The sequence below is a fragment of the Mugil cephalus genome, chromosome 11 (assembly GCF_022458985.1).
Source record: "Mugil cephalus isolate CIBA_MC_2020 chromosome 11, CIBA_Mcephalus_1.1, whole genome shotgun sequence".
Classification (NCBI taxonomy): Eukaryota; Metazoa; Chordata; class Actinopteri; order Mugiliformes; family Mugilidae; genus Mugil; species Mugil cephalus.
The window spans coordinates 23,490,243-23,506,901 of NC_061780.1; the positions used below are offsets into that span (position 1 = coordinate 23,490,243).

The 16,659-nt window shown below is 40.6% G+C and overlaps 1 protein-coding gene across 1 annotated transcript; it reads left to right on the forward strand.

Moving 5' to 3' along the window:
• Positions 1 to 8,162: 8,162 nt before the first annotated feature.
• Positions 8,163 to 16,579, forward strand: LOC125017095 (cytochrome b5 reductase 4). Its single transcript, XM_047599961.1, has 16 exons — positions 8,163 to 8,322; positions 8,992 to 9,113; positions 9,672 to 9,825; positions 10,211 to 10,311; positions 10,887 to 10,971; positions 11,470 to 11,548; positions 11,637 to 11,694; positions 11,852 to 11,945; positions 12,579 to 12,611; positions 12,695 to 12,817; positions 12,940 to 13,080; positions 14,394 to 14,540; positions 14,734 to 14,884; positions 15,681 to 15,767; positions 15,864 to 16,025; positions 16,150 to 16,579. Exons 1-16 carry the CDS (start codon positions 8,178 to 8,180, stop codon positions 16,202 to 16,204), a joined length of 1,737 nt encoding a protein of 578 aa, XP_047455917.1. The 5' UTR covers positions 8,163 to 8,177; the 3' UTR covers positions 16,205 to 16,579.
• Positions 16,580 to 16,659: the final 80 nt, after the last annotated feature.

The window sequence follows — 16,659 nt, forward strand, 5'->3', positions numbered from 1 at the left end:
AAGGCACGAAGCAATTAGCGCAAGCATGCTGCACCCATTCATTACCAGGAGTGGCGGAACATTTAAGAAGCTATGAAAGGTCAGACTCATTATGCGGGACAGTATGTAGTGTCAGCTCTATTGTATCCTGCTTATTGTTGGTGTTTTACATGAAAAACCCCCTGTCAAGACAAACACTGATATTAACTATTTATAAAAATGAGGGTGGACCTGACAGGGGCACCTGTGGAAGAATCACAGGAAAAAATATAAATTAAAAGAATTAAAGTAGGAGTATAAAAGTTGTTATGGCAGGTTTCTTATCTGGAAAATATAGTATAATGGCAACGAAGTGATGCTTGGCAGAGAATAGTAACACCCAACTTGTCATACTGTAGACCAGGGGTGTAAAACATACAGGCGACGGGTCAAAACTGGTCCGCCAGGAGGTCCCCGCGAAAAGTGAAAAGTGTGAAAATAACATAGAAGACATTAACGGGAGATTTTCAGATTAAATTAGCACCTGCTCCTAATTTGTCCACTGAAGGTCGCAAAGTTATAACAAAGAAACGTCCGATTGTTCATAAAATCTTTTGCAAAAGGATAGTTACTTGTTCTTTGCAGTAAAGTAAGGGGAAACATTTGGAGTAGTGGTTAATTATAGGTCATTATGCTATTAAGTTCTTGGACCAGCCCACTTGAGATCATATTGGTCTGTATGTGGCCCCTGAACTAAAACGACTCTGACACCCGTAGACATACTGTGCTGTGTAGGGTCAGGCTGAACTCCAGCGTGCCATCCAGCCACATCGGAAATCAAATGCGCTCATACTTGTTCCGAGCAACTACAGTGGAATGCGGAGTGAAAAGCCAGCTGCCTCATTTTCAGACCGTCTCGCCAAGAAGATTCATAGTGTTGCAATTGATTGTTCACAATCCAACAAGCGGTTCAGAAGGAGGATATGGGCCCCCTTGCATTTGTGTGCATGCGTGCTTGTTTTTTGTTGTGCTGGAAAGAATACTTGCACAATTTGCGCGAGCATTTTTCCAGGTGACAGCTTTTTTTTGGTGGTTGTTAAGACTTGATTTTGTTGAGGTAAGGCTTAAGACTCTTGTAGCGTACTGCAGGACATATGCACGTAGCCTACGCAGGTGTGAGCCATTTACATTTGTGCGCTCGTCAGCTTGGCTCGCTCTGTAACAAGTTTGCCACCCAAACACTAGTTGGCGCTGTGTTTTTTGTTTGGTTGTTGTTGTTGTTGTTTCTACTTCCTGCTTCATTTCAACAATGGCGACTGAAACTTTTGCCAAAATTTTGCCTAAGATGAGTTGTACAAATGTTTGTTTCTCAGAACCTCCACAGTTAACCTTACTTCAATGTGTTTCATCTTAACTGATCCAAAACAATCAATTTGAAAATCGGGGCAATGGATGCAGAAAGAAATACGTTACTACAAGGTTAAATATATATATATATATACACAAAGTTATATTTCTGGGGAGGTGCATGTCAGGCTACGGCGCTAGGTAGCTATGTCGCCGTAGCTATGGTGTCAAACTGACGCAGACGTCTAAACCGCCAATTAGGCTGAGATAGTTAGGGTTCAGTGGTTGGGAATATATTATCAAGAATCAATCAATCAAGAATCAAGAGTCTTTATTGTCATTATGAGACTATAACGTAATTTTGCAGATGCCTAGCTTAAAAGGCACGCATACAAATGATGCAAAAGTAAAAACACTTATGAAAAATATAAAACACAAAAACTGTACAGAGAAAATAAGAAAATGGAAATAAACTGCAGGAGTTGCTGCGTTTCCATTACACCTAGAAATGCATGAAACTTAAATATGGCAATAAAAACGCCTCCATTTCCAAAAACGTCTTAAGTATCTTAAGCTAAACCACTTTTACGTTCTCATGAGGAGGTTTTTCAGACGTATCGATATAACAGTTTATCCCAAAAGTGCGATGGAAATACTTTTTACACATTTCCCCATCACTTTTTAAATCCACAACAGTACTTGATTGTCACATATTTAGTATTTTGTTTCCCTCGGTCTCATCTTCTTTACATCAGTGGCAATGTATTGCTTCTTATTATTTTATGTCCTTGGCCCTTGATTTTTTAATTTTTTTTGGTAAAAATGTATGTTTAATACAACTTTGTATCTCCTAAAACAGCTGGGCACTGTTTTAGCTAAACGTACTCAAACAGGATAAATCCCTGCGTTTGTATGATGCTGTGTGAGTTAACTGGGCAGCAGTATGTTCATAGTGATGAAGGAACATGTCACCCAGCGCAGCGGTGCGGCTCAAGGCTGCTTTTACTAGTTTCCGGACCACAGTGGAGCACTTTCCTACAGAGGAGGACTTGTTAGTAGGATTTTATTGTTGGTGCTTGTTTGCACGTAGGCTTTTTGACAAAATTTATAAAATAATATAAGAATTACATAAGTATTCTTCACTATTGCTAGTGCTGTGAAGTATATTAGGGGACTATTGACTCATCAGGACTCAGCAGAGAAAGAGTCCCACTTTCAGACGGATACTGGTGTTTACCCTGTATAAGCTACTACGCCCGAACCAGATTTCTCTGAGCTCCTTGTGTAAACCTTAAAAACCAGAACACAAACAAACGGGAATACTGTCATTATCAGAGTTACTGCTGTTTCCAGCTTCTCACTTTCTCACAGTGATTACGACGATGTACCAATTTGGAAGGAGAGCAGGAGAAAACGGCCGTAAGAAAGCGAAGACAGCGAAGAAAGCGGGCGGCTGATGAATGAGTAACAGATTGAGGGAGACTGGTGGTTCTACAGAAATAAAAGGGATTGTGTCAGTGAGGATGAACAAAGAAAGGAAACAGTCTAAAGCGGTGCCTGTGAGTGTCATCTGATACTTTACAGTCTCCACCTGCACCTTTCTGCACCTGGTACACATTGAGAGCAGCTGAATCCGCCATGTCTTCAAAAGTATTTTCTCATGGTGTTAAATTTTTTGGGTTTATATGGTGTTTTTGTGTGCAGGTATGTAAATGTGGCTGCAATTTGACTTTGGAGAAGTGCTTAACAATTACTGTTCTTATACTTATCCTTATTGTAAGAAATATTGGGACTAACGCGTTACAAAAGTAATAGAATTACAGTAATGCATTACTTTTTGCTGTAATGCAGTAATGTAAGGCAATGCAAAAAAAAAAAAAAACTAATATTTTACTCGGTACAAAGGTCAGTAACGCACGTTCCAATGGATTTTAAACCTGATATTAATTAAATAAATTAAGTTGTGTATTTTTGTACAAATTTCAGATTAGCAGAGGAGAAAAAAATGAGCAAATGTTAACTTCTTGTTCGTGCTAGAGAACAGCTGACTGGGAGAAGACGACTCTGCAGCAGCAGAGTTGGACTCTACATTTATGAGACGGACATATGCTCATTACTTTCAGTTTGTCAGAGAAAAGGATACGAAGAAAATTATAGTTAAGTTTGTGCACCAAAATATCTCTGTACCTCGCAAAATAGCACAGTTAATTTAAGGGGACATGTAGCGTGGTGCAGCTTTCTTTACGTGTTTGGTTACAATATACGGTAGTGACTTCTAGCAATATTTATTTCTATATGAATACACCTAAAGTTACAGTATCTCTATCACAGTATACATTGCACCACGAGACACAACTGCTCCATTATATTGTACTGCTGTTAGCCTTAGCCTAGCTTAGTCATTATGCCACATCACATTCTACTGGATGTGTTAATGAGCTACACTGAATGCAATAAGATCTACTGAGAATGTAAAATCCATATTTCCAGTTATTTTGGTGAAAGTAACTTGAAAGCAATGCAAAAGTAATGTAACAATTCACAGACAGTAATATTATAATGTAACTAATTACTTTGAAATTACAGTAATAAGTAATAAGTAATGGATTATATCTTTGAAGTAACTTGTGGTTGTAAACTGCCTGTTGCAACCAGTCACCATGAGGAGCTGATCTGACAGACAGGCCGTTCCCTCCTGCAGATCTAATGGGCTCTCAGTTAGTTTTCTCCTGCTGAGAGTTGCTCTGCGGGGTTCACTCGTGTAACCCCGACACTGACGAGGCCATTCCTGTTCCTGCTCCTCCTCCTCCTCCTCCTCCTCTCCTCTCCGCTGAACCACCGTGATGAACAGGGGTTGCCACGGCAGTTAGGTTGCACTGACATCTCCGGGTCTCAGGAGACACATGCAGACACATTCTTGGCCTTTAGATGTTTTTTGACTGATGAAGCCAGCATTCCACATCGTATAAACCTGCGGGATGATCTGCTGCTGTGGCCAACAATATATCAGACTCAATAATAATTTAATTTAATGCAATCATCCTCTGATAATTGTTAATACTTTATGTAGTGCAGTAATCCAGCTGCAGTACGTTGCTTGTGCAGTATTGTTTTCCTCGCTATCTTGTACTTAATTGTAATATTTACTGTAATAACTCACATCAACACTAGCATCTATTTATTTATTATTTTTTGTCTGATAATTTTGTATGCACCTTACATTTTTTTGTACATTAATACATTTTTATTTTACTCTATGGCCTCCTTATTCTGATTCTGATGTGATGTCTGTGATTTCTGCACAAGTTCAATTTCTGGGTTGTATTAATGCATGTGAGATACAACAGTTGAAAATAATTCAACTAAATAAAACATTTGGAACAAAAGGGAACCAAATGTTCAACTCTCTCTAGACCTGAGTGATTCCTGAGTCTGAGTGATTCTTTAGTCGCTATAAGTTGCTCTAATTCAAAAGTTGGAGGCAGAATTAATTGGTTCAATCGTGTGAGTGTCTGAGTTGGATAGGAGGTGAGTTTGAACATGCAAACTGTTAGAAACACTTCGCTAACCACCGCTCCAAGAACGTTTACGGATTGTTGGGTAAATGAATCTGTTGTTACCAGATATTTAATGTGAATGTTAATGATGAATAAAAGAGCAATATAAAAGGGGTCACTGGTTTTTACAAAATGTAAATACAGTTACTATTTAACTATTTAAAAAACTCAGCTCCATAGTTGCCGTGTTTCAGTTTTTAAAACGATGCTTTAATCCCTGTTTTCAGCAGAAAGCATGAATACCACATCTGTTTTACCCAAACAACGTATTATTTGTCAGTCTCAGTGTTGTTGAATTACATTACATTAAATTACATTACAGCCAACCCTAAACACAAGACACCAATAATCCAGCACATACAGTAAACACACAGTATATATATATAAATGAGAAAACGTTTTGACCTGTACAGTAATTAAGTAATTAAGACGTACTCGTGAACACAAATCGTAACAACTGGTGTTTTGGTAATTACAAATGTTGGCAGCGTTGGAGTGAGCGTGAAGTCTGCAGCGTCTGTCGAATAAAATGGTTTCCAAAGCTATTTGTCGATCCATCAGCCTCAGCCTCGGCTTCACGTGTTTCTATGGAAACCCTCTGAGCTGTAGCATCATGAGCTGTCTGGTCAACTGACCCACTAAAAGTGTCCACACACACACACACACACACACACACAGACACACACAGACACACAAACACAGCCAGGCAACCAGTGTGTGCACTGACAGCCCATGTGCCACTGGGAAATAACTGTCAACAACAACAGCAAACAGTCCATTCAGACTGAATGTTTAGGAGAAGACACTGGCAAATAAAGACTGAACAGGGAGGACGGAGCAGATGGACATTAAGGTCTAATGGATGGTTTTCTGGTTAAAAAAAAAAAAAAAAAAAAAGTGTTTCTCATGCCACATGGGTTCACAACTGTGAACCGTGAAACGTGAAGCCCTGACACTGACAGAAAGTTGGGAAAGAGGTCACAGGAAACCTTTGTAAACAGCCACTGCTGATGTCGGCATCTGGTAGCAAAAGAACTTACTTACATCTTAAAAACACACATTATTATTACTTTAAAGGATGTATAATGGTAGAAGACTGTCCTTTAGGGGCTGCACGACTTCAGATCTTTTAAAGTCAATGGAAGTCAAGTGGACACCAACATACTGTAAACTGCAGATATGTATAGCCTGTATAAAAACAGGCTGCACCCCAGCATCATCAATAGCATTTAATAGTGCTCCACAGCGTGTTGTCAGATGACTAAAGGTCTAATAACTCAAATAATGAAACTCACCAGCTAATAGCTGATGTGCAGCCTCCTTCTCTCTGTTACCACAGGGCGTTTGGTGAAGTTTTTAACTGAGTGCTGTCCAGAGGCTTATGCATTGCACTGATACTTTAGTTGGATTTCAGGACTGACATGTCACATTAGAATGGGCTTCATCTTTGGTGAAGTATTTCCATGCACTTGATGAACCCCTGTTAGTTTGCTGCCACGACCCACTGGGCTCCTCACCTTCTAGGAGGCGTCCATGTTTCTATTGTCACATAATCGGATTATTTTTAAATGATCTGATTCGTGAAAGGTACAAAAACTAAATTCTCATCGTCAAAAGCATTAGATACATATGCATGAACAGTTGTGTTGTCGTCACAAACTCCTAGTGTAAAACAAAAAGTGCTGCTCTGGACAAAACATGCGACAGGTGAAGCGCCATCATATTACTATAATTTGAGCACAGAAAAAGTGAAACAACACTGCCACCTCTGGGTCAAACTAGAAATAGCACAACAAGATATATATACAAGGAATACATATAAATAAAGAGATGAATCTGAATCTGCAGCTAGAATTTTATTTGTAAAATGTGAAAATGATTACATCATCTGGAGAAAATAGGATTTCAGAGTTTAATATCTGAAATGCACATGTTTTACATCTGTGCTGAAAGAGAAATGGATTCATCATAATCCTGTTTATTGCTCAACACTGATTAAAAAGAGGTTAAACAAGTTACAGTTTGTACACAGTAAACTGTTGAATATAAGTCATGCAAATACGGGGGAAATAAAGCACTTTTATTCCAATTAAATGGTTGCTTAATTACAACACTTTAACAAGATAATGATGATAATTAGTCGCCATTGTCTTGGTAGAGATACAAACATCCCTTACAGGCAAATGCATGGCCAGACAATAATTAAAAATCTTGTTGAGATTTACACTTAACACTCCTATTTCCAGTCTCCCGGGATCCCTATTTGTACGTCAGCTCAACCCCTACCCCAGCAGGCTGGTGGCCCCACGGGGCAGGCCAGAGGTCCTTGGCCAGTGTTTGTGAAAGGCCCCCAGGCTGTTCTGCACCGTGGCAAATGAGGCGCGTGACTCATCAGACCAAACACGGGATTAGCTGGTAATGATCTGGCAAATGGTTTTGGAATTGTAATTATCCGCCCCTCAGCTGGTTCTAGTGGGAGATCGGAAGAGAGATGGGGGAGTGCCAAAGAAGAAGGGGAATGAGAGACAGGTAGGGTAGAAGACAAGGCAAGTGTAAATCAAAAGATTATTATTTATATAGCTTAATATTACAAATCTGGCTCCTAAAGTACAGAAACAGCCTCTAAAAATACACAGGTAAGAACAGACATGGACAGAATGGGCACACTTTCAGATGCTCATGTGTATAGAAATGTAGAAGTAAAGCAGTGTTTGTTTGTGTCAGTAAGAAGATATCACACACATTAAGACGAGAAACATGTTATTGGCTATTGAGTGACTATTGTTTGCTTTTGCTGCCATCTACAGGAGGGTGCGATGAAGTACATGTGGCAGTGAATGCTGCATTTCCATTGGAGCTTTGAATGAAATAAGTTAAGATAAGACAAGAGATACTATGTAGAAACTAAATATGTTAAAGGTACTAAAAGTACAAACAACTAGCGTTAATCGAAAGTTGAAATGCTGCATATACATTCTTGGCATTCCTGAATATCAAGACAAACTCTGAAGTAGTTACGTGAAGTAACACAGGGATGAGTTGGTATAAAAAGATGTATCACAGTCTTTCTCATGTCCAAGAAAGAAGATCAGCAGCAGTGCTAATAACGGACAAACAAAAGTCTTGTGAAACTGTAAAAGCCTGTAAAAACCCAGGGTAATCTATCTACAGGTAGTGACTTGCCGGCTTTTATTTTGAAATCAGAGGGAATCCTCTTATCAGATTACTCTCTCAAACAAGAACGCTTCAGCAAACTGCCACGATGGAAGCCAGAAGTATACTTTATTACAGTATACTTAATTATTATTTATAAAAATGTCAGATCGGAGACATCCAGACGAGGAAGAGGAGGAAGACGACGACGATGATGATGATGATGATGATGATGACAGTGAAAGTGAATCCAGTCAGACACGGAGTGGTTCCTCCTTTACTGCTTTTTTGGGCAGTATAATTTCAGGTGCGCGATCGGCAGTTTTCCCTTCTTAGTATTTGCAATATTAATGATGCCATAATGAGCCTGTAGACAACACGTTACATGGGCTTGTGAAGTGACAGACGCGTAATGCTGGCTTTATTAATTGTGTAATTAATGTTTTTATTTTATTTTTATTAAAGTTTGTGAAATGTCTAACCAATGAATATGAGAAAAGTCTTTGTTACTTCACAAATAATTGTTACTTGCCTTGAATTCTGCCATCGTTCGATGAGTGCACTAACCGTCGCAAATTGATGACACCGTTTGTTGATGTTGACGTCAGAGTGTGCGACACTAATTGTAGTCTTTAGTCGGTGACGGCAGGCGATTCTTGGCTATCAACCCCTCTCTTTCGAACTACCATTGCGTTTCTTTGTTAAATATTTTCGATACACGCAGGAAATATAGTCGTTTTTTTTCCAAATGTCGGCGTGACGTTTTATACTTATATACTATACACTAGGTAACGTCTAGTTAGCCTAGCTTTAGCTTAGCCTCGTAGCAAAGCGGCATTACTTAACATGGGGTTTTGAAAGAGATGTGTCACAACAAGGAAGGAGCTTGTTCCAGTGGCCCAATGCAGCCGCTGTGACACCGTGTGTCTTTGTTTTTTTTTTTGTTTTTTTGTTAAACTGTCGTTGACTTGAATAGGTTTTTTAAGAAACTGGGGCTGTTTCCGAAGTGTCAACATGCTGAACGTTCCGACCCAGTCCTTCCCAGCACCGAGCTCCCAACAGCGGGTCGGTTCGTCCGGTCAGTCCGGGAGGAACAAGGTAACACCCGCACAAGTCGTTACACAGCTCACATTATTATTGTTATTATCGTTATTATTATTATTACTAGATTAGTGTTACCTTTATTGTCATACCGCATATGATTCAGGTACATACTGCTACACAGTTAGGCGTCGAACCAGAAAAAGTCCAAAATTAACCTAATAATAGGGAAGAAGCTATGCCTATTGAACAAGTTATTACTCATTTATCAAGTAATTAAGTATTTTACAAGTGTAATGATAGTATTAATATACATACAGGTATATACAGTATGGACAGTTAGATCATTTTTATCTTTGAACTAAGCTTTTATGACCATGTAATTTCCCCGGTAGATCATTAAAGTCTTAGTCTAAATACATATATATACACATAAACATGTAGACTGAACCTCAGTCAAAAACTAGTGCGTTTAAAGTTGTCCAAGGATACGCTAACAAAGTTTTTGTTGCCGCACAGACACAGGGTGACTCCGTTTGAGTCCTGTCCCGCTCTCATTCCTGGAGCAAATGAGCTTATTTCTTGTGTTTTTCTGTTATTTCTGTGTCTGATAAGGTGTCGCTGAAGCCTGGCCACAGCCTGATGGACTGGATCCGGTTTTCCAAGAGTGGAAAAGATCTGACCGGTCTCAGGGGGCGTCTGATCGAGGTTACCCAGGAAGAGCTGCAGAAGCACAACACAAGAAGTGACTGCTGGACCTGCATACGAGGTGAGGCAGCCACGAACAGGGGGGTCTGCTTGGTCCTACAGAGAAACACACAGTTCTCTGTTATTTGGTTAGAAGTGGAGGGCACTCCATGTCAGCTTTAATGGTGCTTGAAGTTTGAATGCAGCGGACTTAAGAGAGGGGCGCTGCAACCAAGGAGGCTCATGCTTGTACCTTACATGTTACACGATCCTCGTACCTGCATGATCTTCTGCTGTTGGACAGCTGGAACACAATTGTTCGTCATTATAAACCAAGGATCCTGCTTTGTTTATGCAATGATCTGCTTCACTGGCTATCATATGATATGCGTGCCTGTGCTGGTATGAGTCATTAGCAGTAACACAGCGTACAGCACGTAAAAGTCTGCGTTTCTTGTTGCTTCCAGGCATGGTTTACAACGTGACGCCCTACATGGACTACCACCCTGGCGGCGAAGAGGAGCTGATGAAGGCAGCGGGAATAGATGGCACCGACCTCTTTGACCAGGTGTGGAATCGTTTCACGCTGTAAAGCTTAAAGAACAAGACTACACCTCTACCATTTGTACCTTTTAATGTTGGCTGTCATAAATGAGCCCTTCAAGACGTTGTAATTATTCGGTTCAAAATGTAGCTGTAGTTTATTGTGATAAAAATTTCTATACTAAAAGTTTAGTAATGGTTCCTGAACATTAAATAAATTCACATTAGTTTTGTGTCAATACGATAATTTCATGCAACATCCCTGCTGCTCATGAGCTGGAGGTTTGCTTGTAACTGAAGCCGCACTGAAGGCAACAACTCAGACAACAGGTTTCTAGACATGAAAAAATAATCCACTTTAGGTACAGAATGTTCTGAATTTGCAAAAGTGTGCGTCTCTAATCAGTGAATAGAACATGTTCTGAAAAGTTCAACAGGCCCCATAGAAACAAAGAAGGACTTGAACGTGCATTTTTGTCTGCGCTTTTTTATTAGTTGTAGATTAGTTGTAGATGACGTTCTTTAACTCTTCAGTGTGTGAACGAATGTCTTAAATGAGTTAACGTGTGTTGCTACGGTAACATGTGCGTTTGTGTGCAGGTCCATCGCTGGGTGAACTACGAGTCCATGCTGAAAGAGTGCCTGGTGGGCAGAATGGCCACTAAAGTCCCTGCGGCCATTAAAGGTACACACACATATTTTAAAACGGACACTGATTTACTGATCATCGCATGATTATCATAATTTCTGTAACGCAGAAACATAAAACTGTTAATTGTAGAAGAACCACTCAGTTGGAACCACTTAAAAGTCACCAGTGTTATCGGTCTTTATCAGGTGACGTCACACTCACAAAGACCAAGTGCATTTTGGGTCATTAGCGCCATTTTGTTGGGTAAACAACAGGGTGAAGCGCAGTTGCGTAAAAGGATGCAACATTAATTCAAACAGTAAAAAAGCTAAAGGGGCGGGGCCTACTGTGTACAGGAAGTTTAGATTGACAGGTCTAGTGTGGCGCTCTGTGTGAAACGCTCTGAAGGAGTTAAGGGCTGAACTAAAATATGTTGGCTTCATCTTAATGTGTATATTTTATGGGGGAAATTAAAATATATATATATACATAAAATTGTTTGGTTTTGTAAAGTACATGTAGTCAGTTTCTTTTGTCTGCTCTTCCTCTCAGCAATCATCCCTCCTCCACCGTCCGGCTTCGCTCCTCCTGCTTCAGTGGCTCCTCCGCCAGACAAAGACTCTCGACCTCGGTATAAAACTAATCTTAATACACTCGCACGTTAAGGTTTAAGAATTTCTTGCAACGGCCTAATTATTTTCTGTCTGTTCTTGGTGCAGGTACGACTGGTTCCAGACTGATGTGACCGTTAATCTGGTGGTTTATACCAAAAGAAAGGTAACCACTCGTAAATAAAAACACATGTTCGGTAACACATGAGGGGACTTGGCTGCACCTTCTTCCTCCTGTATTCATCAAACATATTTAATATGAATTTCAAATGAAAACTCCGTGGTAGAAGATGACACATTTGTGCATATTGTTTTTCTGTCAGATCCCCAGCTCGGGCTGTACCGTCGCTGACCTCCAGGGGGGCGTCCTACGACTGGAGGTGCTCCTGGGAAAAATGTCCTACATGATACATTTACGTGAGTAACATTACAAATTTTTTAAATTAGATTTTTTTTCTGTCTTTTGCAGAGATTAAGTAAAACATACAGAGATGTTACATATTTAGTTTAGTCTTTATTGTTTTAGGTTCTTATCTAGGGTCTAGGAAGTGTCTTCCAGAATAAACTCTGGGTTCCTCATAGTCGAGGAGTGTGAGGTGTATATTTTATAAAATGCTCCAAGTTTGATTGATTGATTGATAATCTTTATTTCCAACATGTAAGTTATAAAAACAAATTTAAAAAACTAAATAGACGAAAAAGAAGAACAAAATAGTGTAAAACCAGAACAAATAAATGAATCAAAAATTGTTTCCATATATTTGAAAAGGGGGTATGAGGAAGTTACTCAGTCCTAACCCTTTACTCAGTTCCATTTAGACAAGATAGTCAATAGCTACAGCAACTATACTTAGACAGTAATATTAAAAATGTATATAAATATGAGTAATCATTATGGTTGTGTAAAAATATAAATCTATTTTTCATCAGGATGTCAGATATTCCAGAGGCTGCAGGTCAAATATTACATTATTAAATTATAGATTTATTTGAACTGCTATGCTGTTCAAGTGCTTATTCATATCCTAATAATTTTTCATCCTCGTTCAGGCCTCGCCGATGAAGTCGAGGGAAACATAGCCGGTAAGATAAACGTCAGCCAAGTATCAGCTGAACTACGTCGTCTCTTATTGTTCTTATGTTTAACCCGTCTCCGTCGTCCACAGTCCACACTGCCTCCTCTGTGGGTAAGATCCAGGTCAGCATACGCAAGCAGGCGAGAGAGAAGTGGACGAGCCTCGGTCAACCACTGGAATCCCACAACACATTTCTACGCAAAAAAGACAGAGGTGAGATCCAAGAACGGAGAACTCATCAGGCTGGTGATGTAATCGCAGTGTCGCACTAATTAGTTTAACTGCCCAAGACAAATGTAAATAATGAGCCCAGATCACTGATGTTTTCTTTGCAGCTCTCTTCTACCGGGATTGTGTGCTGGTGTCTAAAACCGAGGTGAACCACAACACCTACGTGTTCAGACTGCAGATGTCACGTGGGACTGTCATGCACGTTCCTGTTGGGAAACACGTCTACCTCAGAGCTCTGATCGAAGGTGAGCGGCCGTGCAGGGCAGACGCTCAGCGAGTCTCTGTTTAATGTCCACATCAGCCAAAGGAATGAACTCAGACAAGACACTGATGCCTCCGACTTAACATCCACCTGGACAAACCTAATTTTACCACCTGTCTGTTCATGTTGTTCAGCTCTTCAGGCCATAGATGCTACTTTAAGATCATTCATTCTCATTAAGCACGATGATAGCATACACCGATCAGGCATAACATTATGACGACAGGTGAAGAGAATAACATTGACCCTCTTCTGACAATCCTCACTCTTCTTCCTTCCCCATGTACTTCTCTTCATCTTCACCTCATCTACTTCTCATTCTCCTCCATCCTCTTTCCTTCAGGTACAAACTTAAATCTTTAAAGTACAAAAAATATCTTTCAAGTACAAAACACAATTCTACATCTTACAACTGTCATGTGACTTTTGGCTCTAATTTTCCACTTTGCAGATCCACAAACAAATGCCAATTTTTTTCTGCAGCGTTTGATACATTTCTTATTTGCAAAAAAAAAAAAATAATGATGATGAATCGTTGACTGCAAGTGAAACACGTTTTGTGGTTTGTGAGGTTTTAACTCCATAAAGTTGGAGCCAGTTTCGCTCCTGACGCTGATCTACACACTGTTATGTCTCGCACGTTTAGGAGAGAGGGTTTTGCTGTAGGAAGCTAACGGAGCTTAGAGTGAGAGAAATTGTCCATGTACAGGTCTTCATTGTGTTACAATCCGGCTCAGGGGTTACAACAAAGCACATGGGAGGGACAAGAGCGGGAGCGAATTTACCAGTACTTTATTTAACAGCAAATAATCGAATACCCAAAACATAACAAGTTAAACCAGTTAAAGTCAGTGGAATCAGTAGTGAGGATGTGGATGCCTGGGTAAATGTAATGTGTGTGAGTGTTGTAATGAAAAACAAAAGCATAGACGCTGGCTGTGAGTTGGGTCAGAGCAGGGAGCAGAGCAGAGAATGAGACCATCGGAGGCAGGGCTTAAGTAGCTGCAGAACACCTGGCCCAGGTGCTTCACATCAGGTGTCAATCAGTCACTCAGGGAAACACAGGTAGTGAGACACACCCACCATACGTCATTTCCACAGTTAGACGCCCACAACAGGGGTCGTCACAATTGTAATGAAGCATTTCTCTGTGTATACGTCAAGGGATCATATCAGCACAGGTGCAGAGAAGATCACCCTCAAATCGCTGAGTTTATAATACATTCACAGAATAGGACTGAGACAAATACTTCATAATACTTTCAAATGTTTATTGTTTTTTGTATCTTTACCCAGATACTGAGGTAGTACGACCGTACACTCCAGTGGAACAGAATCTGGCAGCGTCCCCCCAGAAGTCCTCACAGGACTCAGACCTCTACCTCATGATTAAAGTCTACGCAGATGGAGTTTTCACCCCACATCTCAACAGCCTGCACATCGGTAAGTCACAACCAGGCCGCGATACAAGTCTCCATATTTTCCAAATGTACGGCCAATATTTAATATTTAACATGTAACCGTAACCGTACAGAGATTGTCACTGACAATAAAAGTAGCACCTGATATTGATATTATATATTTAAACAGAAACCACCCTGAGCACTGTGTGAGCTGTTAATGTTTACTGTCCTAGGCGACCATATATCTGTCAGCGGTCCAGAGGGAACCTTCAGTCTCCGCCCCCTTAGTGATGTCACCGACCTCTACCTATTAGCAGCAGGCACAGGGTTCACGCCGATGGCGCGTCTCATTCGTGTGGCGCTTCAGGATGTTGACACCATCAGGTGAGAACGACCAGGAGTTCTGACGTGTTGTTCGTGATGGTCAGTTCCCTCTGGTAAAGAGCTGTATACACCGATCAGCTGAGGGCCTGTGACTGACACGATCCCAAAAGATAAAATTATTAAACCATCATCATAAAAAATATATAATAATATATATGATTTTTAAAAAAATATATAATAATAAAATATATTGGTATTTTCACATAATTTTCTAGTAAAAGTTCCACTAATCAAAAGGTAAATAATATTGACCAAACACCCCCGTGATTCTGCATGAAATGGTTTGGTCCTAACTTTTTATTTCGTTACTGGTTCTGTTACTTTGTTATGACCATATTTCAAACATATCATGTAGTCATTTTATTTGTTGTTTTTAATTGTTTTTTTTGTTTGTTTGTTTGTTTTTTTCATGGGCCCCAAAATTCCTGGTGCCGCCCCCATCCCCACCCCATAGCAATGACAATGACACTTGGCAACAGCCATCCCCAGTAGGATGCAGCCTGACACAGACACACACACACAAAACACTTTAGGAACAACAAAAAAAAGCAAAAAAATATGAAGAACCAAGATCCCAAACTGATCAAGTATCAGTGGGATGATCCACAGAGGCCCCTCTCCTCAACCCATAGGACCCAAAGGCTCCTGACACCACAGGACAACCTCACAAGGCCCATGTCCATTCTGTATGGAAGCATATAAACTGTCCTCGTCTTTTCCAATAAACCTTTTGCGTCACTGATAATAAATCCAAAGCTGTGCCCGACCGTCCTCCACATTGTTTGTGTGTTCCCAGAAAAACCCAGCTGCTGTTTTTTAACCGTCAGAAGGAGGACATTCTGTGGCGCCGTGAACTGGATGAACTGGTGGCTGATAATGAACGGTAACACAGCCACGCTTTTTCCCCCCGAACACATCGACTGTTTGTGTCCCTTTTTGGCTCAAACTGATCTGTTTTACGTGGGTCGCTGTGTGTCAGGTTTCAGGTGGAGTACGTCCTGTCCGAGCCCGGGGAGGGCTGGACGGGGAGGAGAGGTCGGGTGGACGAGTCTTTGCTGAAGGAACTCCTGATCAGGCCAGACGGGTCCAAATGTTACGTGTGCGTGTGCGGCCCCACGGCCTTCACCGAGCTCACACTGGGGTACGTGATGGCGAATAATGTTCACCCCACGCCGTGACACACTGAACTCTTTACAGGACATGAAGGAGAACTTTTTAACGCTGTAGTCCACAGAGTAAAGTCTCATTCTCTGTTCATTTCTCAGGCTGTTAAAGCAGATTGGATTCAGTGAAGAGGAGCTCCATGCCTTCCAGGGTTGATGAGTCTTCATCAACTTAACTCCACCTGCAAAGACCGTGAGAGTGGGTCGACTGTAATTTATAAACTAGTCTGTGTGGAATGAGGGATCACTGAATTTCTATGCACCAATGAACACGATGATGCCGACAACCACGACCCGGGCTTCGTTCGATGGGCTCAGAGGAAACTGTGCAGGGAAGATGTCAGGACTCTGGAGGTGTAAAATAAAAGCAAGAAACTGATCTCCTAATAAATATGCAGTGTAAAACAGAAAGAAGGCGCATGTGGTTCTAAGTGCGTAGCAACTTTTTTTTTCTTCCCCTTTTATGTTACGGTTGCAAAAGTTGTTACAACTTCAGTGAAATAAAATGATTATGGGGAACTTTTTACCCAAAGGTCTGTCTCTCAATTTTGACTCATTGCATTGATACGGTTTAATCAACCTTTTAAGGAAACGTTGATGCTTTATGGAAAA

What these genes read in the sequence shown, in the direction of transcription:
- LOC125017095 (XM_047599961.1), top strand. Translation starts at nt 8,178, where the DNA reads ATGTCAGATCGGAGACATCCAGACGAGGAAGAGGAGGAAGACGACGAC. An exon ending in GTCCTACATGATACATTTAC is followed by an intron (nt 11,946 to 12,578) that starts GTGAGTAACATT and finishes ATCCTCGTTCAG; the next exon opens with GCCTCGCCGATGAAGTCGAG. An exon ending in TTCACCGAGCTCACACTGGG is followed by an intron (nt 16,026 to 16,149) that starts GTACGTGATGGC and finishes TTCATTTCTCAG; the next exon opens with GCTGTTAAAGCAGATTGGAT.